The sequence below is a fragment of the Oryctolagus cuniculus genome, chromosome 21 (genome assembly GCF_051225735.1).
Source record: "Oryctolagus cuniculus isolate XC-2025 breed Fujian yellow rabbit chromosome 21, ASM5122573v1, whole genome shotgun sequence".
Classification (NCBI taxonomy): domain Eukaryota; kingdom Metazoa; phylum Chordata; class Mammalia; order Lagomorpha; family Leporidae; genus Oryctolagus; species Oryctolagus cuniculus.
The window spans coordinates 31,712,094-31,737,382 of record NC_142887.1 but is presented as its reverse complement, the minus strand read 5'-3'; the positions used below and the strand labels follow the sequence as shown (position 1 = coordinate 31,737,382).

General features: G+C 46.0%; 1 protein-coding gene and 1 pseudogene across 2 annotated transcripts in view; one reads left to right on the top strand and one right to left on the bottom strand.

The window, feature by feature from the left end:
* The window catches only part of LOC149119895 (uncharacterized), a 29,951-nt gene extending 5,545 nt beyond the window's left edge, over positions 1 to 24,406 (top strand). The window contains exons 2-3 of one of the 2 annotated variants that reach the window (XM_089323512.1): positions 18,361 to 18,502; positions 24,164 to 24,406. In XM_089323512.1, the coding sequence (XP_089179638.1) occupies positions 18,361 to 18,502; positions 24,164 to 24,170 (149 nt within the window). In that variant the 3' untranslated portion in view covers positions 24,171 to 24,406. Of the gene's footprint in view, positions 1 to 18,360; positions 18,503 to 22,226; positions 22,382 to 24,163 lie in introns of those variants that run through there. The other variant, XM_089323511.1, reaches the window with a different exon arrangement.
* Positions 22,510 to 23,605, bottom strand: LOC127485380 (GPI-anchor transamidase component PIGT pseudogene; annotated as a pseudogene).
* Positions 24,407 to 25,289: the final 883 nt, after the last annotated feature.

Genomic DNA, 25,289 nt, shown 5'->3' with positions numbered 1-25,289 from the left:
ACTGGTGAAATGTTCTCGGCTGTTTCTACTTGGGCATTTATGGGACTTGTGTTGTTTACTTTATGTGGGGAGCAACTGAGACTAGACTAAATTACTGGAACTGCTAAGACTAACTGTGCATCTGATCTCCCATCATATGGCGCTGAGAGAGAGTAAACAACTTCCACACAGCTGCCTCACCAATTCGACTAACAAGCTGCAGGAGCTGATCCTGCCCCTGATTGGAGGAGAGCAGCGTGCTCGGCATGTGGGTAGCAGAGTTGGGATTGGTGGAAGAGGACTATAAAGGAGGAGAGAGACAACATGCAGGAGGAACATCTGAGGAACCCCTGAGAGCCGGCTGGCGGTGTACCGCTCCTCCGTGGAGGAGGAGCCGGGAAAGCGGCGGGGGTGCTGCCCCTCCGTGGAGGCGGGGTGGGGGGGGGCGGGTGAAGTGGCAGCAAACCCGGGAAGGGCCGGGCAAAGAGAACAGCGCAGGGTCCGGTGTCGTTCCTCCACGAGTGGGGGAGCGACAACTTTAGTTATTAATATATTGAAATAATGTAAAGAACTAAATTAATTGAGAGAGATTGTTATTGTGTGATTATGAAATAGAGTAGTTCTGCAATAAGTGATGTAGCATCTCAAAGTCTAGTTGGAATTGGTGTGTCATAAAGAGATAAATGAATTCAAGGTGGGTTAACCTTGGCAAATTTGTATAACATTTTTACTTGCAGCTTTATTGAGAAAGTCACAGTGATATATGGCCAGATTCCAATCAGTTGTAGGGGGTTTGGTTCCTTCCTTATTTTAGGATCCTACATAAATATCTCTTCAAGTACATGATATGGTATTGGGCACTATGTGAAATCATTCAAGGTTCGTGGTTGAGATCAGGTATGGACGCTTCTCATTTTGAGGCAAAACTTTCTCAAATAACAAAAATTAAGACTACCATGGCTGTTAATAAAGGAGCCCATTGTTGATATGGTATTTCATTTTGTATATGCATCAAGATTGTCTTCTGCCTATAATCCCAGAAAATGTTTGGAAAAAATATTTGCAACTACAAATATAACTGCAAAGTGAATTTTAGCTCAGGTAGAATTGAGTGTACATTCTGAAAATGATAGGAATCTGAGTGAATCCTCCTTTGATTGCAAATAGAGCTTCTGTTGGAAAGATGCAATAGAGCTGTGCGTCATGAAGAACAGTACTTAACAGCTGGCTAGCACAATTCCTGTGAACACCTCTGACTGTAAGTAGGAAGATGAAATCCAGGGTTCATAATGTGCCTGGGCTCTTTTGATACTGCCTCCATATATGGTTGCTAGTGAAATAAATGCTTTTATTTCCGTGGGAGTAGCGATAATTATGGTACTTGTGTGAAATATGCTCTGGTGTTAATGTCTGTTCCTACTGTAAGTATATGGGGAGCTAGGAAGTCAGTCTTTAAAAACCAATATTGGGGCCGGCGCTGCGGCTCACTAGGCTAATCCTCTGCCTGCAGCGCTGACACTCTGGGTTCTACTCCCAGTTGGGGTGCCGGTTCTGTCCTGGTTGCTCCTCTTCCAGTCCAGCTCTCTGCTGTGGCCCGGGAGTGCAGTGGAGGATGGCCCAAGTGCTTGGGCCCTGCATCCGCATGGGAGACCAGGAGGAAGTGCTTGGCTCCTGGCTTCAGATCGGCACAGCACGCCGGCCGTGGCGGCCATTTGGGGGGTGAACCAACGGAAGGAAGACCTTTCTCTCTCTCTCTCACTATCTAACTCTCTCTGTCAAAAAAAGAGGCAATATTGGAGCCATTGCTGTGGTGCAGTAGATTAATCCTCTGCCTGCAGGGCCGGTATCCCATATGGACACCAGTTCTAGTCCCAGCTGCTCCTCTTCCAAGCCATCTCTTTTATATGGCCTGGAAAAGCAGTAGAAAATGGCCCAAATTCTTGGGCCCTTGCACCCACGAGGGAAACCTGGAAGAAACTCCTGGCTTTAGATCAGTGCAGCTCCAGCCATTGTGGCCATCTGGGGAGTGAACCAGTAGAAGGAAGACCTTTCTCTCTGTCAGTCCCTCTCACTGCCTGTAACTCAACCTCTTAAATAAGTAAATAAAATTAAAAAAAAAAAACAATGTTCATTCAAGCTCATACTCTTATTCCCTCAGAACAACAGATTCCAGAGGGTTAAATTATTCCAGAAACAGGTCAGATCAGAGTATATACTTTGGGTTGGCCAAAGAATAAGAATATGTGTTGGTATAAACTTGGGTATTCTCCTCTAGCCATGTCAAAGTATGTGGTGTCTAGGTTCCAGTATGTTGTAATCACTGCTACTCATATAGAAAGAATAGTAGGAGATTGCTGTAATTCATACTGGTCATACAAAGAGTGGTGTTTGATATTGGGATAGCACAGGTGGTTACATTTAATAATTGTGATGATGCAGTTAATGGTTTCAGGAATTGATACAACACCTGCCAGCTGAAGTGAAAAGATGGTTCAGTCTATGGGAGCACCCGCATGTTCAGGATTACAGGCCAGGGGTGGGGAGCTGTCCCTCCTGCTCCCAACCCAGCTTCTGCTATAGGGGAATTGAGTAGGGAAAATGTGTTGTGTGTAATAATCAAAACCTCATGTTATTTATTCAATGAAGAATTATACTTTGGACTCTGATTATAATATCTACTAGAAAGAAAAGGTTGGTGACTGCATTCCCCAAGGGCTGAGAAGGAGGCTTTGTGTGCCTTCTCCAGGACAGTTCTTAGAAATAGCACAGAGGCTTTCATTTTCTCACTCAAAGTTTTAGCAAATTTTACAAACACACTCAGCGGGAAGAATATGCAGAGTGTCGGGATCTTGGCAGTCCTGCACTGGAGCAGGCCAGTGCTCTTGGGACCCAGCCGCAGCGTGAGCTACTGTAACCCTGCCTTCTTTCATTGAAGTTGTTCATTTCCCCTACAGTGTTGCGATAGCTACAGACATCTTTCCAAGCAGGTGTCTTAAAACTCACAACATTATTTGAAATTTGCACTACCAGTATGAACAGTGGTTTTTAACTTTTGACGTTACTGGAATTAGAGAAGGTGAGCTTTTTAAAAAGTAGTACAAGTCATTAGGATGACTCTCCTGCGTGCCTCCTTTCCATGAGGGACAATGACTGTGTGTCACTGATCCTCTTGGCTACAAGACTCAGGCTTCTTGTCCTCATAGGAGGGCAACTTTGAGGGTGGAGTGAATTCAGAAACCATGTGGTTTCCAGAGGCTCCTGAACTCACTCACTGCAGCAAAACCTGCAGACTCTTGAATCCTCCCAGTGTCTGCCTCCTTGATATTTCCTATCATACACAGTATGAAGTATCATAGGTCATTGATACTGCACACAGCCTCAGAGCCATCCATAGCTCAACCCATTTAACAACAATACCTTCAAAATTATGTGATATAATTACTCTAAAAGGACAAAATCCAAAGTGGGGAGACTGGGCAAAATCCTGGTGGTTGCTGTTAGAGGTTTTTGGGCATGTGACACAGGATGAGGAGCACTGTGATTTCTTGGAGTGATTCAGAAAATTAGAGGGAAAAGTTTGCTAAAGATCTCATAACTAGATTGTCTTGATTGGCTTCAAGTTAGCCAGGGTCTGTCCCTTGTACTGTAGACTGATGTGGTCATGAACTTCATAATGAAGGAGTTCATATACTTGTGATTCTAGAGAGAAAGTGTGAAGGTCTGAGCTCATGAGTGTGCTGACTGCAAAATCATTAGAGAACCAGCCACAGAAGTTTTTCATCTGCTTTGGTTCTTTTGGTTACAGGAGGAAAATTCGTCTGGGAAGATTCAAGCTCCTTTAGTTTGTGATTTCCTTTTAGATCTGCAGATGATTATTAAATCTTAATGCCACCACAGGTAGCAGGCTATTCAGAAGACAGTGGGTTGTTGTTGTGCGCATTGACTTTCTGTGGGTTTATAATTTCCATGACCATTCGAAGGGAAACTTATCTCATGGGTCTGGAGATAACTGTGTTGCAGTTATTCTGTTGGAATATGAGCAAGAGAAAAATAAGCAAACAAGTCAATAAATGCTTTGTGAAATATCAAGACTGAAAGGTTCCAATAAAGACAAGAGAGAAAGGATGGGAGTCTTAGACTGGCAGCAGTTTGAGGAAGGGGTCTCTGAGGGATTGACACTGAACCAGACACCAGCATAGTATATTTGGGGTGGGAGTAGGTTTGTGGTCATCAGGGTGGAAGTGAATCCCAATGTTAGTTCTCAGTATGGAGAAAACACCCCTTGGTTGTGTTAGTGATGTTCTCAGGGGTTGTGTCACTCATGAATTCCTGGATGTCTGGCGGAGCAGCTATGAAGGACTGGGCGACTGGGGGATGCATTCGTATTTGGGAGAGAAAGTGATGTCTTGGTTTTGTGCTGTAGGAGAATACCTCAAATATTTTGTAAAAGGAATAGATATTGGATGCAGTGGTTAAAATGCCAGTTGGGACTCCCTCACACGTCGCAATGCCTAGATTTGATTCCTGGATCTGCTCCAGATTGCAGCTTCATGCTAATAACACCCTGGGAGGCAGCAGGTAACTGATGGCTCAAGAAGTTGAGTTTCTGCCACTCAGATGAGAGAACTGGATTGAGTTCCTGATCCTGGCTTTAGCCTGGCCCAGCCCCAGCTATTGCAAGTTTTGGGGAATAAACCAGCACATGGGAGGGCTCTCTTTTTATGTCTGTTTCTGTGTCTCTGCCTGTGAAAAAAAACCCACAATAATTGAAAAAATACACATTGAATACATTTAATTGTAGGGCAGTAGCTGTTCTTATGATAGAAGAGTTAAGCCATTTTAAGGGGGAAATTGCTTTTGATCCTTGTAAGTCAAAACTCGAGGGGAATGTAACTTTTCGGTTTCATTATGAAGGGAAAGACATAGATTACAGTAGTGGAGCCTTGGAAATTATTTTGGTAGGAGATTTTCTTTCTAGCTAAAGGATGCTTAGTGAGTTGAAGTGATGAGAGCTTGCCTGCTGATGTGATGGAGAAGTTGGTTGTTATTGGTATCAGAAATTCTGAAAAATTTAAAGATAAATGGATAAATTACTTCTAAAACTCTAGAAGGGAGTTACCTAGGATAGATGTGACCTTTCAGATACAACAATGAGTGAAAATTGCAAGTTCATGGAAGACTATTTGAAGGTGGAGCCAAGATGGCGGAATAGTGGGGACGTGCACTGATAGTCCGGGAAAAGATAGGTTGATAAAAGAGGAATTACAGTAATCACAGGGAAAGGCTCGGGGGGAAAAATGCAGAGGAAACTCTTCTGGATCTAGTGGATGTGACGCAGACAATCAGCGGGGAGAGCAGGGACGCCCATGGCTCCGAGACCACACATCGGCACTGGAAGGGGAGGTAAGCTCAGTAACTGAGACATTGGCGGGGGAAACGGTGGTGGACAGAGCCCAGAGGGAACTGGGCTTGAGGCCCCACTGGGGAAAGTTCACCAGACTGACTACAGGAGAGAAGAGAAGGAAAAAAGAGGGGGGGGACTGGTACGGACGAGTTTGTCTCTCTGCCGACCTTGCAGAGGCGAGCAAGAGACAAAGAGCAGGCGCCATTCTGGATATACGTAACAGGTGTGTGACCTCAGTGCTGTGAGTGACCTCAGGACTGTGAGCAACCTCAGAGCTATGCGTGACATCAGAGCTGTGCGCGACCTCAGGGCTGTGTACAAACTCAGAGCTCAATGTGACAGACCTGTGCCTGCCCTCAGTCAAACGGAAAAACCTGAGTCTGAGGGGGTGAAATATCAGGAGGTTAGGATTTAGTGAAAGGGTAGAGCTAATGAACTGAGGCGGGGGGTAGGGAAGGGTGATAGAACTCACGGAGGTCACGTGAGTGCTCTCCAGAGATGCTACAGTTTGGTAACCTAGGCAACCTGGTGGGAGACTGCAGGAGAAATTGAGCCCACACTGAGGGCAAAACAGATTCTTTGGGTGGTCTGTGGGGAAAAAGCAGACGAATGATATACACATAGAAGCCAGAGATCAGAAGCTAAATACCATCAATTCTGCTCAGCTGTGCGGTATTACTTCCCTCCAGAATAATAAACAAATAAATAAATAAAAGAGAATTACCACGCCTAACCTGAGTGTGTCACCTTTGGCACACCCTTAACCCTGAAGAACTAAGCAGAGCTCTCTGACCACACCCATCTCAAGCCTCCAAGGCTCCTCCAACAGCAGGCAGTCCACTTAACACAGACATAGTATAAAAAAAAAAAACACACCACAGTGAGGGAAGAAGAATTCACAATGCCAAGCAACAAACACAAAAACTGAGGGAAAGGATCAATGAAGACACTATGACACCTCCAAATGAACAAAACACCCCAAGCCAAGATTATGAAGATGATGAGATAGAAGAAATGCAAGATACGAATCTCAAAAAATGTATGATAAGAACATTTAGAAGTTTTCAAAAGCAAATTCTTGAACTACAGAAATCCTTATAGGACAGGATAGAAAATCTCGTGAAAATGAAATCTTAAGGAGGAATCAAAATGAAATGCAGAAACTAGTAGAACAGGAAAGTGTGATAGTGAAGAGAAATCAAAATTAAATGAAGAACTCAATAGATCAAATGACAAACACATTAGAGAGTCTAAACAGTCAGTGAAACAGAAGAGAGAATATCGGACTTACAAGATAGAGCACAGGAAAGGATACAGTCAAACCAAAGAAAAGAAGAGGAAATTAGAAATCTAAAAAATATTGTTGGGAATCTATAGGATACTATTAAAAAACCCAACATTCGAGTTCTAGGAGTTCCTGAAGGCATGGAGAGAGAGAAAGGATTAGAAGGCCTTTTTAGTGAGATACTAGCAGAGAACTTCCTGGGTTTGGAGAAGGACAGAGACATCCTAGTACAGGAAGCTCATAGAACCCCTAGTAAACATGACCAAAAGAGATCCTCACCATGACACATTGTGATTAAACTCACCACAGTGAAGCATAAAGAAAAGATCCTAAAATGTGCAAGAGAGAAACGTCAGATTACTCTCAGAGGATCTCCAATCAGACTCACAGCTGACTTCTCATCAGAAACCCTACAAGCTAGGAGTGAATGGCGAGATATAGCTCAGGTACTAAGAGAACAACTGCCAGCCCAGAATATTATATCCTGCTAAGCTCTCATTTAGGAATGAAGGTGAAATAAAGATCTTTCATAGCAAACAGAAAGTGAAAGAGTTTGCCGCCACTCGTCCGGCCCTGCAAAAGAAGCTTAAAGATGTGTTACACTCAGAAACACAGAAACACGGCCATCAGTATGAAAGAAGGTAAAGGATAGGTAAAGGCATAGGATGATCAAAGCATATACTAGAAAATATCTTTGGGAAAATGGCAGGGCAAAGTCACCACTTATCAATAGTCACATTGAACATTAATGGACTTAACTCTCCAGTTAAAAGGTACAGATTGGCTGAATGGATTAGGGAACAAAACCCATCTATTTGCTGCCTACAAGAAACACATCTTTCATTTTTCTTTTTCTCTTTTTCTTTTTTCTTTTTTTTTCCTGCTTGGGACACCTGCATTCCATATTAGAGTGCCTGGTTTGAGCCTTGACTATTCCATACATCTGATCCAGCCTTCTGCTAATGTGCCTGAGAGGCAGTAGGTGATGGCTTAAGTGTTGAGTTTCTGCTACCCATGTGAGGAGACCCAGATGGAGTTCTTGGCTCCTGGCCTTTGGCGTGGTCTAGCCCTGGTTATTTTTTTTAACTTTTATTTAATGAATATAAATTTCCAAAGTACAGAATATGGATTACAATGGCTTCCCCCCATAACGTCCCTCCAACCCGCAACCCTCCCCTTATCCACTCCCTCTCCCCTTCCATTCACATCAAGATTCATTTTCGATTCTCTTTATATACAGAAGATCAGTTTAGCATACATTAAGTAAAGATTTCAACAGTTTGCTCCCACACAGAAACATAAAGTGTAAAATACTGTTTGAGTACTAGTTATAGCATTGAATCTCAATATACAGCACACTAAGGACAAAGATCCTACATGAGGAGTAAGTGCACAGTGACTCCTGTTGGTGACTTAACAAATTGACACTCTTGTTTATGGCCTCAGTAATCACCCTAGGCTCTTGTCATGAGCTGCCAAGGCTATGGAAGCCCCCTGGGTTCACTGACTCTGATCATTTTTAGACAAGGCCATGTTCAAAGTGGAAGTTCTGTCCTCCCTTCAGAGAAAGGTACCTCCTTCTTTGACCCATTCTTTCCACTGGGATTTCACTCGTGGAGATCTTTCATTTAGGTTTTTTTTTTCCCCCAGAGTGTCTTGACTTTCCATGCCTGAAATACTTTTCATGGGCATTTCAGCCAGATCTGAATGCCTTAAGGGCTGATTCTGAGGCCAGAGTGCTGTTTAGGACATTTGCCATTCTATGGGTCTGCTGTGTATCTCACTTCCCATGTTGGATCATTCTCTCCCTTTTTGATTCTATCAGCTAGTATTTGCAGACATTATTGTTGTTTATGAAGAAACACATCTTTCTAACATAGATGCATGCAGACTGAAAGTGCCGGCAACACGGCTCACTAGGCTAATCCTCCAACTTGCGGCGCCGACACACCGGGTTCTAGTCCCAGTCGGGGCGCCGGATTCTGTCCCGGTTGCCCCTCTTCCATGCCAGCTCTCTGCTGTGGCCAGGGAGTGCAGAGGATGGCAGCCCAAATCCTTGGGCCCTGCACCCGTATGGAAGACCAGGAGAAGCACCTGGCTCCTGCCATCGGATCAGTGCAGTGGGCCGGCCACAGCATGCCAGCTGTGGTGGCCATTGGAGGGTGAACCAACGGCAAAGGGAGACCTTTCTTGCTGTCTCTCTCTCTCACTGTCCACTCTGCCTGTCAAAAAATAAATAAATAATAAATAAATAAATAAAGATGCATGCAGACTGAAAGTGAAAGGTTGGAAAAAGATATTCCATGCGAACAGAAACCAAAAAAAAGCAGGTATAGCCATATTAATATCAGACAAAATAAACTTTAACACAAAAACTGTTAAGAGAGACAAAGAAGGGCACTATATAATGATTAAGCATTCAATTCAACAGGAAGATGTAACTATTATAAATGTATATGCACCTAATTACAGGGCACCGGTCTATTTAAAAGATATGCTAAGGGACTTAAAGGGAGACTTAGATTCCAATACAATAGTACTGGGGGACTTCAATACTCCACTCTCAGAAATAGACAGATCATCCGGCCAGAAGATCAACAAGGAAACAGCAGATTTAATTGACACTATTGCCCAAATGGATCTAACAGATATCTACAGAACTTTCAATCCTACATCTAAAGACTTTACATTCTTCTCAGCAGTGCATGGAACCTTCTCTAGGATTGACGACGTACTAGGCCATAAAGCAAGTCTCAGCAAATTTAAAAGAATTACAATCATACCATGCAGCTTCTCAGACCACAGTGGAATGAAGCTGGAAATTAGCAACTCAGGAAACCCTAGAGAGTATGCAAACACATGGAGACTGAACAACATGCTCCTGAATGAACACTGGGTCATAGAAGAAATCAAAAGAGAAACCAAAAACTTTCTGGAAGCAAATGAGGATAACAACACAACATATCAAAACTTAAGGGATATGGAAAAAGCAGTATTGAGAGGCAAATTTATAGCAATAGGTGCCTATATCAAGAAATTGGAAAGGCACCAAATAAATGGGCTTTCAGCTCATCTCAAGGACCTAGAAAAACTGCAGCAAACCAGACCCAAATCTATTAGGAGAAGAGAAATAATTAAAATCAGAGAAGAAATCCACAGGATTGAATCCAAAAAAAAAAAATTACAAAAAATCAGCCAAGTGAAGAGCTGGTTTTTTGAAAAAAATAAACAAAATTGACACCCCATTGGCCCGACTAACTAAAAAAAGAAAAGACCCAAATCAATAAAATCAGAAATGAAAAGGAAATGTAACAACAGACACCACAGAAATTAAAAGAATCATCAGAAATTACTACAAAGAGTTGTATGCCAGCAAACAGGAAAATCTAACAGAAATGGATAGATTCCTGAACACATGCAATCTACCTAAATTGAACTGTGAGCCGGTGCCACGGCTCACTAGGCTAATCCTCCACCTTGTGGCACCGGCACACCGGGTTCTAGTCCCGGTCAGGGCGCCAGATTCTGTCCTGGTTGCCCCTCTTCCAGCCCAGCTCTCTGCTGTGGCCCAGGAGTGCAGTGGAGGATGGCCCAAGTGCTTGGGCCCTGCACCCCACGTGAGACCAGGAGAAGCACCTGGCTCCTGCCATCGGATCAGCGCGGTGCGCCGGCTGCAGCGTGCCGGCCACGGCGGCCATTGGAGAGTGAACCAACGGCAAAAGGAAGACCTTTCTCTCTGTCTCTGTCTCTCACTGTCCACTCTGCCTGTCAAAAATAAAAAAAATAAATAAATAAATGAGAAATAAATTGAACTGTGAAGACATGGAAAACCTAAATAGACCCATAACTGAGACAGAAATTGAAACAGTAATAAAGGCCCTCCCAACAAAGAAAAGCCCAGGACTAGATGGATTCACTGCTGAATTCTACCAAACATTTAAAGAAGAACTAATTCCATTTCTTAAACTATTCAGAACAATTGAAAATGATGGAATCCTCCCAAATTCTTTCCATGAAGCCAGCATCACCTTAATCCCTAAGCCAGAGAAAGATGCAGCATTGAAAGAGAATTATAGACCAATATCCCTGATGAACATAGACGCAAAAATCCTCAATAAAATTCTCGCCAATAGAATACAACACATCTGAAAAATCATTCACCCAGACGAAGTGGGATTTATCCCTGGTATGCAGGGATGGTTCAATGTTCCCAAATCAATGTGATACACCACATTAACAAACTGCAGAAGAAAAACCATATGATTATCTCAATAGATGCCCAGAAAGCATTGGATAAAATTCAACACCCTTTTGTGGGGCTCCATGGGATGCGCAGCCATGGAGCCCCCACGTCATGCTCAGTCTGATAGCTGTTGCTGTGTCTTTATCACAAGGCGAATGTTGCTAGTTTTGGTTAGGGCAATGCTTTCCCACGGTCGGGACTTTCCAGAGGAGTTGAGAATGTTGTAAACAACAAGATGGCGCCGAGGACCGTGCGGTGAGCCTGCCTGCTGTGTGACACCTCATCTGATTGGCCCAAGGACGCGTGCACACTGCGTGAACAGAGGGCGGATTGGAGTGTTCCGTGCATGGACTTGAGCCCGCTTGCAATTGGCTGGATTTTGTATATAAGCTGTGTGCTGAGGAAGGAGGGGGCTTTTCTTTCCACTCTCCTCCCTTCATTCTTTCTCTGTCGCTGTTATTTTCTTATTAAAAGTCTACTGAAGACCGATAAGCTGCGAACAGTGTCGTTCCTTTGCGGGCAAGGGAGCAACACCTTTCATAATGAAAACTCTAAGCAAATTGGGTATAGAAGCAACATTCTTCAATACAAGCAAGGCAATTTATGAAAAACCCACGGCCAGCATCCTATTGAATGGGGAAAAGTTGGAAGCATTTCCACTGAGATCTGGCACCAGGCAGGGATGCCCACTCTCACCACTGCTATTTAACATAGTTCTGGAAGTTTTAGCCAGAGCCATCAGGCAAGAAAAAGAAATTAAAGGGATACAAATTGAGAAGGAAGAAGTCAAACTATCCCTCTTTGCAGACGATATGATTCTTTATTTAGGGGATCCAAAGAACTCTACTAAGAGACTATTGGAACTCATAGAAGAGTTTGGAAAAGTGGCAGGATATAAAATCAATGCACAAAAATCAACAGCCTTTATATACACAAGTGATGCCACAGCTGAGAAAGAACTGCCGAGATCAATCCCATTCACAGTAGCTACAAAGGGCGGTGCCACGGCTCAATAGGCTAATCCTCCGCCTGTGGCGCAGGCACACCGGGTTCTAGTCCTGGTCGGGGCGCTGGATTCTGTCCCGGTTGCCCCTCTTCCATGCCAGCTCTCTGCTGTGGCCCGGGAGTGCAGTGGAGGATGGCCCAAGTGCTTGGGCCCTGCACCCGCATGGGAGACCAGGAGAAGCACCTGGCTCCTGCCTTCGGATCAGTGCAGTGCGCTGGCCGCAGCGGCCATTGGAGGGTGAACCAATGGTAAAAGGAAGACCTTTCTCTCTGTCTGTCTCTCTCTCTCACTGTCCACTCTGCCTGTCAAAATATTAAAAAAAAAAAAGAGAGAGAACGCATCTGGTACAGTGTTTAAGATGCCACGTGGGGTCGGGATGCCTGCATCCCATGTCAGAGTGCCTGGGTTCAAGAGCCAGCTCCACAATAGCTACAAAAACAATCAAATACCTTGGAATAAACTTAACCAAGGACGTTAAAGATCTCTACGATGAGAATTACAAAACCTTAAAGAAAGAAATAGAAGAGGATACCAAAAAATGGAAAAACCTTCCATGCTCATGGACTGGAAGAATCAACATCATCAAAATGTCCATTCTCCCAAAAGCAATTTATAGATTCAATGCAATCCCAATCAAGATACCAAAGACATTCTTCTCAGATCTAGAAAAAATGATGCTGAAATTCATATGGAGACACAGGAAACCTCGAATAGCTAAAACAATCTTGTACAACAAAAACAAAGTTGGAGGCATCACAATACTAGGTTTCAGGACATACTACAGGGCAGTTGTAATCAAAACAGCATGGTACTGGTACAGAAACAGATGGATAGACCAATGGAACAGAATTGAAACACCAGAAATCAACCCAAACATCTACAGCTAACTTATATTTGATCAAGGATCTAAAACCATTTCCTGGAGAAAGGACAGTCTATTCAATAAATGGTGCTGGGAGAACTGGATTTCCACGTGCAGAAGCATGAAGCAAGACCCCTACCTTACACCTTACACAAAAATCCACTCAACATGGATTAAAGACCTAAATCTACGACCCGACACCATCAAGTTATTAGAGAACATTGGAGAAACCCTTCAAGATATTGGCACAGGCAAAGACTTCCTGGAAAAGACCTGGGAGGCGCAGGCAGTCAAAGCCAAAATTAACTATTGGGATTGCATCAAATTGAGAAGTTTCTGTACTGCAAAAGAGACAGTCAGGAGAGTGAAGAGACAACCGACAGAATGGGAAAAAATATTTGCAAACTATGCAACAGATAAAGGGTTAATAACCAGAATCTACAAAGAGATCAAGAAGCTCCACAACAACAAAACAACCCATTTAAGAGACGGGCCAAGGACCTCAATAGACATTTTTCTTTTTTTTTTTTTTTTTTTTTTTTTTTTTTTTTTTTTTTTTGACAGGCAGAGTGGACAGTGAGAGAGAGAGACAGGGAGAAAGGTCTTCCTTTGCCGTTGGTTCACCCTCCAATGGCCGCCGCAGCCGGCGCGCTGCGACCGGCACACCACACTGATCCGATGGCAGGAGCCAGGAGCCAGGTGCTTTTCCTGGTCTCCCATGGGGTGCAGGGCCCAAGCACCTGGGCCATCCTCCACTGCACTCCCTGGCCACAGCAGAGGGCTGGCCTGGAAGAGGGGCAACCGGGACAGAATCCGACGCCCCGACCGGGACTAGAACCCGGTGTGCCGGCGCCGCAAGGCGGAGGATTAGCCTAGTGAGCCGCGGCGCCGGCCATCAATAGACATTTTTCAAAAGAGGAAATCCAAATGGCCAACAGGCACATGAAAAAATGTTCAAGATCACTAGCAATCAGGGAAATGCAAATTAAAACCACAATGAGGTTTCACCTCTCCCCGGTTAGAATGGCTCACATACAGAAATCTACCAACAACAGATGCTGGTGAGGATGTGGGGAAAAAGGGACACTAACCCACTGTTGGTGGGAAGGCAAACTGGTCAAGCCACTATGGAAGTCAGTCTGGATATTCCTCAGATACCTGAAGATAACCCTACCGTTCCACCCACCCATCCCACTCCTTGGAATTTACCCAAAGGAATTTAAATTGACAAACAAAAATGCGGTCTGCACCCTAATGTTTATTGCAGCACAATTCACAATAGCCAAGACCTGGAACCAACCTAAATGCCCATCAACGGTAGACTGGATAAAGAAATTATGGGATATATACTCTATAGAATACTATACAGCAGCAAAAAAACAATGAAATCTGGTCATTTGCAACAAAATGGAGGAATCTGGAACACATCATGCTGAGTGGAAGAAGCCAGTCCCAAAGGGACAAATACCATATGTTCTCCCTGATCGGTGACAACTGACTGAGCACCAAAAAGGAAACCTGATGAAGTGAAATGGACACTATGAGAAACGGTGACTCAATCAGCCATTACCCTGACTGTTGATGAACAACTTAATATGTTATCCCTCTCAGTATTTTGTCTATTCTACTTAATACTATTGGTTTAGTTCTGTAATTAATAGACAGTTATTCTTAAGTATTGAAACTTAACTGAAAAGTGATCCCTGTTAAATATAAGAGAGGGAATAAGAGAGGGAAGGGATGTATAATTTGGGACTTGCTCAAGCCGACTTGCCCCAAACGGTAGAGTTAGAAACATACCAGGGGATTCCAATTTCATCCCGTCAAGGTGGCATGTACCAATGCCATCTCACTAGTCCAAGTGATCAATTTCAGTTCACAATTGATCATAATGATAGGACTAAGAATCAGAGAGATCACATAATGAAGACTAGTGTCTGAAAATACTAACAGATAGAACAAAAAAGGGAGAGAATGATCCAACATGGGAAGTGGGATGCACAGCAGACTCATAGAATGGCAAATGTCCTAAACAGCACTCTGGCCTCAGAATCAGCCCTAACAGCATTCGGATCCGCCTGAAAAGCCCATGAGAGTATTTCAGGCATGGAAAGCCAAGACACTCTGTCAAAAAAAAAAATACACTAAATGAAAGATCTCCACGAGAGAGATCCCAGTGGAAAGAACGGGTCATCAAGGAAGGAGGTGCCTTTCTCTGAAGGGAGGAAAAAACTTCCACTTTGACTATGACCTTGTCTAAATAAGGTAAGAGTCAGTGAACTCAAAAGGCTTCCATAGCCTTGGAAGCTCATGACTGGAGCATAGGGAAATTACTGAGGCCATAAACAAGAGTGTCAATTTGTTAAGTCAACAACAGGAGTCACTGTGCCCTTACTCCACATGTAGGATCTCTGTCCTTAATGTGCTGTACATTGTGACTTAAGGCTATAACTAGTACTCAATCAGTATTTTTCACTTTGTGTTTGTATGTGGGTGCAAACTGTTGAAATCTTTACTTAATATATACTAAACAGATCTTCTGTATATAACGAGAATTGAAAATGAATCTTGATGTGAATGGAAGGGGGGAGGGAGCAGGAAAGGAGAGGGTTGCAGGTGGGAGGGAAGTTTTGGGGGAGGGAAGCCATTGTAATACATAAGCTGTTCTTTGGAAATTTATATTCATGAAATAAAAGTTTTAAAAAAGACCTTGTCTAAATAAGGTAAGAGTCAGTGAACTCAAAAGGCTTCCATAGCCTTGGAAACTCATGACTGGTGCATAGGGAGACTACTGATGCCATAGACAGGAGTGTCAATTGGTAAAGTCAACAACAGGAGTCACTGTGCACTTACTCCTCATGTAGGATCTCTGTCCTTAATGTGCTGTACATTGAGATTTAATGCTATAACGATTACTCAAATAGTATATTTCACTCTGTGTTTCTATGGGGGTGCAAACTGTTGAAATCTTTATGTATACTAAACTGATCCTCTGTAAAAAAAAAAAAAAAAAGAAATTATCAACTCCCAACTTGAATCTCACTGGGATTAAACATGACAATAGGTCTGATCTGATTTCATCATCATTTAAAAAATCATCTATTATTTTTCACTTTATGTTTCTGGGAGCAAACTGTTGAAATCCTTACTTAATGTATACTAAGCTGATCTTCTGTATATTAAGATAATCGAAAATTAATCTTGATGTGAATTGAAGGGGAGAGGGAGTGGGAAAGGGGAGGGTAGTGGGTGGGAGGGACGGTATGTGGGGGAAGCCATTGTAATCCATAAATCGTACTTTGGAAATTTATATTCATTAAATAAAAGTTAAAAAAAGATAAAGTTACAAAAATGCACAAAAAAAGACTATTTGAAAATATGGCATGACTTAGAGGTATTTTTTTTGACAGGCAGAGTGGACAGTGAGAGAGAGAGAGACAGAGAGAAAGGTCTTCCTTTGCTGTTGGTTCACCCTCCAGTGGCTGCCACGGCCAGTGCGCTGCAGCCAGCATACTATGCCTGTCCGATGGCAGGAGCCAGGTGCTTCTCCTGTTCTCCCATGGGGTGCAGGGCCCAAGCACTTGGGCCATCCTCCACTGCACTCCCGGGCCACAGCAGAGAGCTGGCTTGGAAGAGGGGCAACCGGGACAGAATCCAGTGCCCCGACCGGGACTAGAACCCGGTGTGCCGGTGCCACAAGGTGGAGGATTAGCCTAGTGAGCCGTGGCGCTGGCTCTCTATCTGGGTCTCTTACATGGTGCAGAAACCCACATACTTAACCCATCATCACTGTCCCCCAGAGTGTGCCTTAGCAGGTAGCTGGAATCAAAAGCGAGAGCCGGAACCCAGCCCACCCTGGGCGCTGCAGTATGGGATGTGGCATCCCAGGTAGTGTTACCTGCCAGATGCCTGCCGCTCCAATAGGAATCATAGACTGCGGTTTGGCTCATTTTATATTTGTGTTAGAACAAACACCTTGTTTTCTTGCAAAGCTCTTCAGAAGCAGCCAACCCTGTTTCAGTCTGGAGGTGCAGTAGGACATGATGGAGGTTGTTCAGCCTCATGGCTGAGTTTACCTTTCCCCATCTTTCAGTGAGTGTCCAACCCTCTGTCCTTCCAGGAAGGGAGCCACGTGTCCAGCCTGATGCCCAGTCCCCTAATTAAGCCTCTAGTTACTCCTCACAGAAACCACAACTAGGCTAAGTGAGGGAAGGCCAGTTTGTCACTGGGTTTCTCTTCAGTGTGAGTTCTCTGATGGTATGTACTTCTGTGGCAAGACGTGGCATTTTTTGCATTTGTATGGATACAGTTTCTTTCCAGGATGAATTTGCTGGTACTGGGTTATGTGGTGTGTTCCATCACAAAGCTTTTCCACATTGGTCACATTCTGCAGTATAGATCCTTCCTCTTCTGTTGAATAAAGGATTGTCTGTGGGTGTCGGTTTCCCTACATTCCACAGCTGCATAGGGCTTTCCTCCAGTGCGTGGTCTCAGGTGGTAAGAAGATGAATGCTGGGGTAAAGACTTCTGCACATTCTTCACACTCAGATGGTTTTCTCCAGTGTGAATCCTCTAGTTCCAAACATCTGACACTGACTGAAGTCTGGACTAGCTCCACCACCACTATTTTGGCGTTGAGTGAAAACTAAACCGCAGCTAAGCTATTGTCCACACTTCTCACAACTGGCATGGGGTTTCAATCACATACATTTTCTGATAATTCTCTAGGCTACATGAAAAGCTCTTGTCATCATTGTCTTCTTTATGTACTATTCTCTCCAAAGGAAATTTGTTTTGAGTCACGAAATTTGACTGCAACCCTTATGTTCACAAATATTCTCTCAAGTCAAACTTTTCTTCCAGGTAACTGCCCATTGTGCTAAAATAGCTTTCTACACGGCTAAGAGCTTTGGGACTTTTTTCGTGGAGTAGAAGATTCCACTCCTTTTACCTCTGTTATTCTTTGAGAACACTCTTTAGACATCACTCACGTCAAATTTGACAAGATTCTGACTTGCAGATCTGGTCTTCCGGTCTGAACAAAATAAAAAAATGGAGGTTATCTGATCAGATCAGTTAGAGAGATGAGATGTGTGAGGCAGCCCAAGTCACATGCAATATGCTACTATTGCTAAATTCTTTTGTTTATAAAAATTCTTTTTGAAAGAATTAGAGATCAGACATCTGCTGGTTCACTCCCTAAATGGCCATGGGGACTGTGCCAAGCTGAAGCCAGGATCCAGGAGCTTCTTCCAGGACTTCCATGTGGGTGCAGGGCATCAGGCACTTGGGTCATTCTCCACTGCTTTCCTAGGCACATTGGCAGGGAGCTCCATTGGAAGTGGAATAGCTGGAACTCGAACTGACGCCCATTTGGGAGGCCTGTGTCACAGGCAGAGGCCTAACCTGCTATGCCACAATGCCAGTCCCACTTCTATTACTTTTACAGTGGCAGGATTTCAACGGATTTTAAAAAATTGAACTAAAACTACCTCAACTAAAAATTGAGGTAATTTAGGCTTCCATGCAGTTGTAAGAAATATAACCCATGTTCCCCTTTTCTACTTTATTCCATTTGTAGCATCTTACAAAATGAAAGAACAATGTCAAAACCAGGATATTATCATGGAGAGAGTCAAGATATGGAATTTCCCATCTCCAGAAGATTCTTCAAATTCAGGTTTTACAGGGACACCCATCTCCCTTCTACCTCCACTTCCTACGTAAGTGTTGGAAACCCTCAGCCTGTTCTCCATCTGCATTCTTTGCCACTTAAGGACTGATATCTCAGCAGACATTACAGAGTATATAATCTGAGATCGGCTTTCTTCACTCTGTAGTTTAAACTCCTCCCCCCCCACTTATCATCAATCCATCCCTTTTATTCCTGAGTAGTATAAGGGTGCTTTGAAAAGTTCCTGGAAAATGGAATTAAAAGGTAAGTTTATTTTGGTGCAAAAGTTTTTGAAATCCATGCATTCTGATACTCCATACTATAAGTGTCCACACAGTTTATTTAACTGTTCAACTGCTGACACATATCTAGACTGCTCAGGGTTTTCTCTATAAAAAAAGCAGCTACATATATCAATGTGCTGGATTAGAATAAATTAACAGGGGCCGGCACTGTGGCATGGTGGGTAGAGCTGCCAACTGTGATGATGGGATCCCATATGGACCGGTTAGGGTCCTGACTACTCCACTTCCAATCCAACTCCCTGCTGGTGTGCCTGGGAAAGCAGTGGAGAATGGCTCAAGTCCTTGGAAACCCTGTGCCCACAAGGGAGACTTAAAGGAGGCTCCTGGCTTCAGCCTGGCCCAGCCCTGACTGTTGTAGCTATTTTGGGAGTGAACAAGCAGAAGGAAGATCTCTCTCTCTCCCTCCTTCTGTCTTTCTCTGTAACTCTTTCAAATAAATCTTAAAAATGAAACAGGTTTGCTGGCGCTGCGGCTCACTAGGCTAATCCTCTGCCTTGCGGCGCTAGCACACCAGGTTCTAGTCCCGGTCAGGGCACCAGATTCTGTCCCGGTTGCCCCTCTTCCAGGCCAGCTCTCTGCTGTGGCCTGGGAGTGCAGTGGAGGATGGCCCAAGTACTTGGGCCCTGCACCCCATGGGAGACCAGGATAAGTACCTGGCTCCTGCCCTCAGATCAGCGTAGTGCGCCAGCCGCAGTGCGCCGGCCGCGGCGGCCATTGGAGGGTGAACCAACAGCAAAGGAAGACCTCTCTCTCGGTCTCTCTCACTGTCCACTCTGCCTGTCAAAAAAATAAAATAAAATAAAAAAAACAGGTTTGTTGAGATATAATTCCCACCCCTCACAATTTATCCATTTAAAGTGCACAACTCTTTTTAGTATATTCATGGAGTTGTAAAAAAAAAACCATAAACAATTTAATACAGTTTTTTGATTCATTTTGTATTTAATCCCTAAGTTATAAGAGAAACAGGCAATTTTGTAGAAATCAGAAGACACCAGTATCCTTGTGATCCCATCTCAGATGTTTCTGTGGTCATCTGGACTCACTCTACAATAGAAAGGGTGCACTTTTGAACTCCCAGAATAATTTTGAAAACCCAGAATAATTGTGTGGGTGCATAGTTACACATATTGCTTCACTGAATCATGCCATGTGTATGACCACACACCCCTCATTTCCCACGTGATGATCATTGTCGTGAATCCCTTGTGATTTTAATATCCCTCTTTTCAAGCATTATATGCGTATGTATATAATGTCTATGAGAAAAGTGATATGGCAAAATGTTAAAACTTGTTGCATCTTAAAACTGAAAAAAAAATTCATAGGAAAGAAAGGAAAGCAGCAGGTAAGCAGTGGGCCTGTCTGTTTTGGATGTGTCGGCAGCAAATAGGCAGGCTTTGGTCCAGGAAGACTTTGTCATAGAAGGGGGGATGGTGCCATTCACATCCCATTCTGCCTGCTTATGCTCTTGAAGCTTTCACAGTGACCATCTTCCGTGGCCTGCTCACTATCAGGACGCTTAGGTCAGGTGGTTCAGAGGAGACCTCCTGGGGCTCTGGCTGCTAGTTCACTCCCCAAGTGGTGACTACAGTCAGGACTGGGCCTGGACAAAGCCAGGAGCTTCTTCCCAATCTCTCACATGGGTACAGGGGCCCAAGTTCTTGGGCTATCTTCTGCTGCTTTCCCAGGTACCTTGGCAGGGAACTGGAAGTGGAGCAGCCGGGACACAAACCAGCATCCATATGGGATGCCGGCATCACAGGCAGAGGCTTAACTTGCTATGCTACAACACCAGCCCCGTTCTGAACCATTTTTAAACTTGATTTTTATTGACTTAAATGGGTGAGGGCAAGGGCGAGGGCAAAGGAGAGAGAGAGGGAGGGGGAGGGGGAGGGAGGAAAGGGAGATGAAGAACAAGGGTGAGCAAGTGAGCAAATGAATGAATGAATGAATGAATATCTTCCATTTGCTGGATCATTCCTCAAAGGCCCACAGTAGCCAGAGATGGCACAGGCTGAAGCCAGGAGCCCAGAAGTATATCTGTTTACCATGTGGGTGACAGGAATCAACTACAGGAGTCAACTACCCTGCCTCCTAGGGTGCGCATCAGCAGGAAGCCAGAATTGTGAGGGGAGCCGAGTTCCTGATAAGAGATGTAGGCATCCTTGGCTGGCACCATGGCTCAGTAGGCTAATCCTCTGCCTGCGGCGCCAGTACTCTGGACTCTAGTCCCAGTTGGGGCACTGGTTCTGTCCTGGCTGCTCCTCTTCCAGTACAGCTCTCTGTTGTGGTCCAGGAAGGCAGTGGAGGATGGCCCAAGTGCTTGGGCCCTGCACCTGCATGGGAGACCAGGAGAAAGCACCTGGCTCCTGGCTTTGGAACGGCGCAGCGCACCAGCCGTAACAGCCATTTGGGGGGTGAACCAACATAAGGAAGACCTTTCTCTTTCACTGTTTAACTCTGCCAGTCAAAAAAAAAAAAAGATATGTAGGCATCCTAAGCAGCCTGCCTCCATATGCATATAAAAAGTCATCAGCGGGGCTGGTGCCATGGCTCACTTGGTTAATCCTCCACCTGCAGTGATGGCATCCCATATTGGCACCAGGTTCTAGTCCCAGTTGCTCCACTTCCAGTCCAGCTCTCTGTTGTCACCCAGGAGGGCAGTGGAGGATGGCCCAAGTGCTTGAGCTCCTGCACCCACATGGGAGACCAGGAGGAGGCAACTGGCTCCTGGCTTCAGATCGGCACAGTGCTGGCTGTAGCGGCCACTTGGGGGGTGAACCAACGGAAGGAAGACCCTTCTCTCTGTCTCTCTCTCACTGTCTGTAACTCTACCTGTCAAATAAATTTTTAAAAAAGTCATCAGAAAGTTCATGAAAAAATGCGGTTTTATGAAAAAAAAAACTACATGCACGTATTTAAAAAATATTTTGCACCAAAGTAAACCTTTAAATAATCATTTATTTAAAATGCAGAAAGCTACACATAGACAGAACTCTTCCATCACTGGGTACTTCTCTAAATGCCCACAAAGGCCAGGGCTGGACCAAGCCAAAGTTGGCAGCCAGGACCTTAGTCTACCCAAATGAGGATGGACTGGGTCCGAGGAAAGGTAAGTGCACCACTCACCTGTTCCCCAGCCTCCCGATCCTGGAGACAGACACAGAGGGAAGTCAAGTCAAGCAAGAACTTGTTTATTGCATGCATAACAAAGCCTTTTGAAGCACAAAACTGCAGAGTCATTGGGGCAGGGCATAAGGACCAACCAATCACTTAAAAGGTCAGTTTACAGGCCGTTTTTTTATAGGACTAGCCATATGTCTATACACTCATCATCAGTTGTCGTCACTTCCCCTGATGTTGTGTAGCCAATTAGCTTTGGTGGTAAACAACTTTGCGTTCCGCCCACCTTACTTCCTTTGGGTGCCATCTTTGAATTGCCTCATGTGTCTAATTTCCCCGCAGGTCCCTCCTTTTTTGTTTCAGCCGATCGCCCACCTCGTTTGAGGTTCGAGCATATGGACACCTCCATTAGGAAGTACGTCCTGGCTACACAGAGGTTTTATTATTATTATTATTATTAATTTTGTCATACTGACCTGTACTTCCTGGAGCCCCTCTTTTGTTTTATTAAAAATGAAGCTCCTACGCCAACCCCTGTGGCACCCAAACCTATGAGTGTGGTTACTGCCACAGCGGTCATAACCTCTCATTGCTGACGCCGGTGTAGGCACACCGCCACTTCTTCATTTGGGTGATACAGTACGTGGGGGATGAGGATCATTAGCATGCAGGAATCATTGCTGTGTACCAATACCCCTGTCAAAATACAAAGTGTGAGTCCTGTAGCCCTGCATGGCCAAAACATCCCTCCCTTCTGGGGTGCCACCCATTGGCCTAAGGTCTCATTAACAATTTGACATCCGTTCCAGATATTTTCCTGAGACCCTTCTGACTAATCCAGTGACCCATCCCTGTAGTCTCACACCCCCATTGAGATGGGGGCTGGTCCCCCCTTTTTGTTTTAAAAGTTTTTCATTTAGGCCAGCCTCTTGGCCAGGCTGCCGGTGCTAGGCTCCTCAATGTGGAAGGTTCTGGTGAGGAGGTTGTAGAAGGAGCCGTAGCACACAGCCACCACAGTGCATGTGAGGCATATCACATTGTAGGGCATGCTGAAGTCCGGCGTTGGCAGGCTCACCAGCAGTGGCTCCATGTACAGTGTCGCACAAAGTAGCTGGGGCCATTGAAGACCGGGAATAGGGTACTGAAGAGGGGGCTCTCTTCCCAGTCCACTGGTGTGGCTGCCACCAAACTGGGCACAATGGCACTGAGGATGGGTGGGCTGACAGAGAAGCCGTGGTTGGGGTCTGGAGTGTACTCGGTCCACGTGAGCAAGGCTCACTCAAACTGGATGGAGATCTTGGTGACTGAGCTGGCGGGCAGCTGAATGAGCATCTCCAGGAGGTGGGGCTGCAGGCAGTCCTGGGCAGGCTGGTAGTGGATGTAACTTGGTTTGTTCTCCTTGCCCTTGGATGTGATGGTGAGCGTGTGCACGTAGAGCCGCAGGTACCAGGGCACAGTGTCCAGCAGCAGCACGGGGAAGGCGCGGTATGGGTGGGTGTTGTACAGCAGGGTGCTCAGCTGCCCCTTCTGCAGCCCGTAGCCACTCACATAGTGCTGGGCGTGCAGGAAGGGCACCGGTGGGGCCTTGCTCTCTGGGGTCTCTTCCACTTGAGCTGGAGGCTGAGAGAGCTGTTGATCAGGGCTGTGTCGAGCAGGTAGACTGCATAGGTCTTTCAGCTGTCCCGGATGACATCCTGGTACGTGGTAGTGGGTAATGGTGTGCATCAGCGGTGTGATCAGGGCCTCGGCCTGCAGGTGGAAGTGGTCCAGTGTGGCCCATGCTAGGGTGGTGGCGCACAGTGGCAAAGGGAGATTTGGCTCCATGGAGGAGCAAACAAGGCCAACAGCGGGGTAGGTGTGGTGCTAAGGGTGAGGCCCTGAGATGACAGGGGCAGCCAGTTTCCAAAGGTGGGGTCCCAAGCTCAGCTCCTACAGGGGAAGCCCTCCAAGGGGACACGGGGTCTGGGCTGACTTTTAAGAGGCAGCGGGCTAAGAAAAAGACCACCTGGGAGTCTGAAAGAGAAAGGGGAGGAAGATGATGCGACGGGCTGTGCAGGCATGGTCGTGGTTCTTAGCATTCTGCAGCAGAGGCTGGTAACTGGATGGCCAGTAGAACATTCACTGGGCGGTATCGGTGTGGATATGGCCAAGAAAGAGCTCCTCCACCAGATGGTCCAGGTTGTGGCGCAGGTACTGCTTCTCCACCCAGACCAGCTGCAGCTCGTGCATGTGAAGTTCAAGGCTTTGGTGTACTCTCAGCCATTCTCCTCCCACCACAGGTTGTAAGCCACGTCCTGCACCCAGGGGTCCCCGTGGCCAGGAAGCCTGGGCACGTGTGGTTCATGCACTGGCTGAGCTGCTCAGTGACTGCCTCCAAGTGGCAGATGACCTGCATGGTGTGCAGCTGGCAGTCAGCTTCGCTGCCACCATGGATGATCCAGGAGGCCTGGCGGAGGTGGATCTTGCCTCAGATGATGAGGGTGTAGGTGGGGTTTGTTGCTGCCATAATAAAACTGGTAGACCTGAAAGGTGTTGTTGTCGTAGAATCTGTAAGACTGGGTGATGAACTCTGGACCCGATCTGACTTCGGGTCTGACTCCACCTGGCCCATGGAGACCCAGTGGCCCTCAGTGGTGGGTGGCATCTGCACGGTGATGTGCACGCCATTGTGCAGATGTTTCAGCATGTGATGGCACTGGGATTCCTTGAAAGCCCTCCAGGCGCTCTTGTCCAAGGACCTAGGATGGGTCCTGCTGTCTAGATGAGGGAGAGCAGAACCCTCTCCCAGCCTGTGCAGCAGGAGGGCCGGGAACAGGTATCTGAACAGGAGGCGACACGGCCAGGACATCTCCAGTGCTCCTCGGGGCGCGCCCGCTCGCCACGCTCCAAACTGGTGCTTGTGCAGCCCCGCAACTCGGCGCGCACCACCCTCCGCCTCCAGCTGGGTCCAGGAGTGCTCAGGCATGGGGCGTGTGCCGACACCACTCCTCAGCTGTAGCCTGCAGGCAGCCAGAATAGACCCTGGCCTCAGGCGGCTGCAGAGCACCCCATACCCGGTGGGCACAGTGCAGTGGTGCGAGGCGCACACTTGCTCGGCACTGTCAGGCCAGGGTCCATGGCCGGCCCGCGTCCACATCATGGCCTCTTGGCGAGCCACCCCGGCCTCTCCTCGCCCGGCCCTGCGTCCCCTGCTTTGTTCGGCAGTGGAGAGAGGGGCCCAGAGCTGCAGCCCTCCCCTTCCCCCACCTGCGGCCCCTGCCCAAGCTGCCAGCCCCAGCACTTACTGCCATCATCCTCTGGGTCCGCGCTGCCGCTCGACCCAGCAGGTGGCAGCTGTCGGCCCCATGCCCAGGCCACTGCTGGCCCGGGGCCACCCCTACCACTGCCACTCCAGCTCCTGTGGTC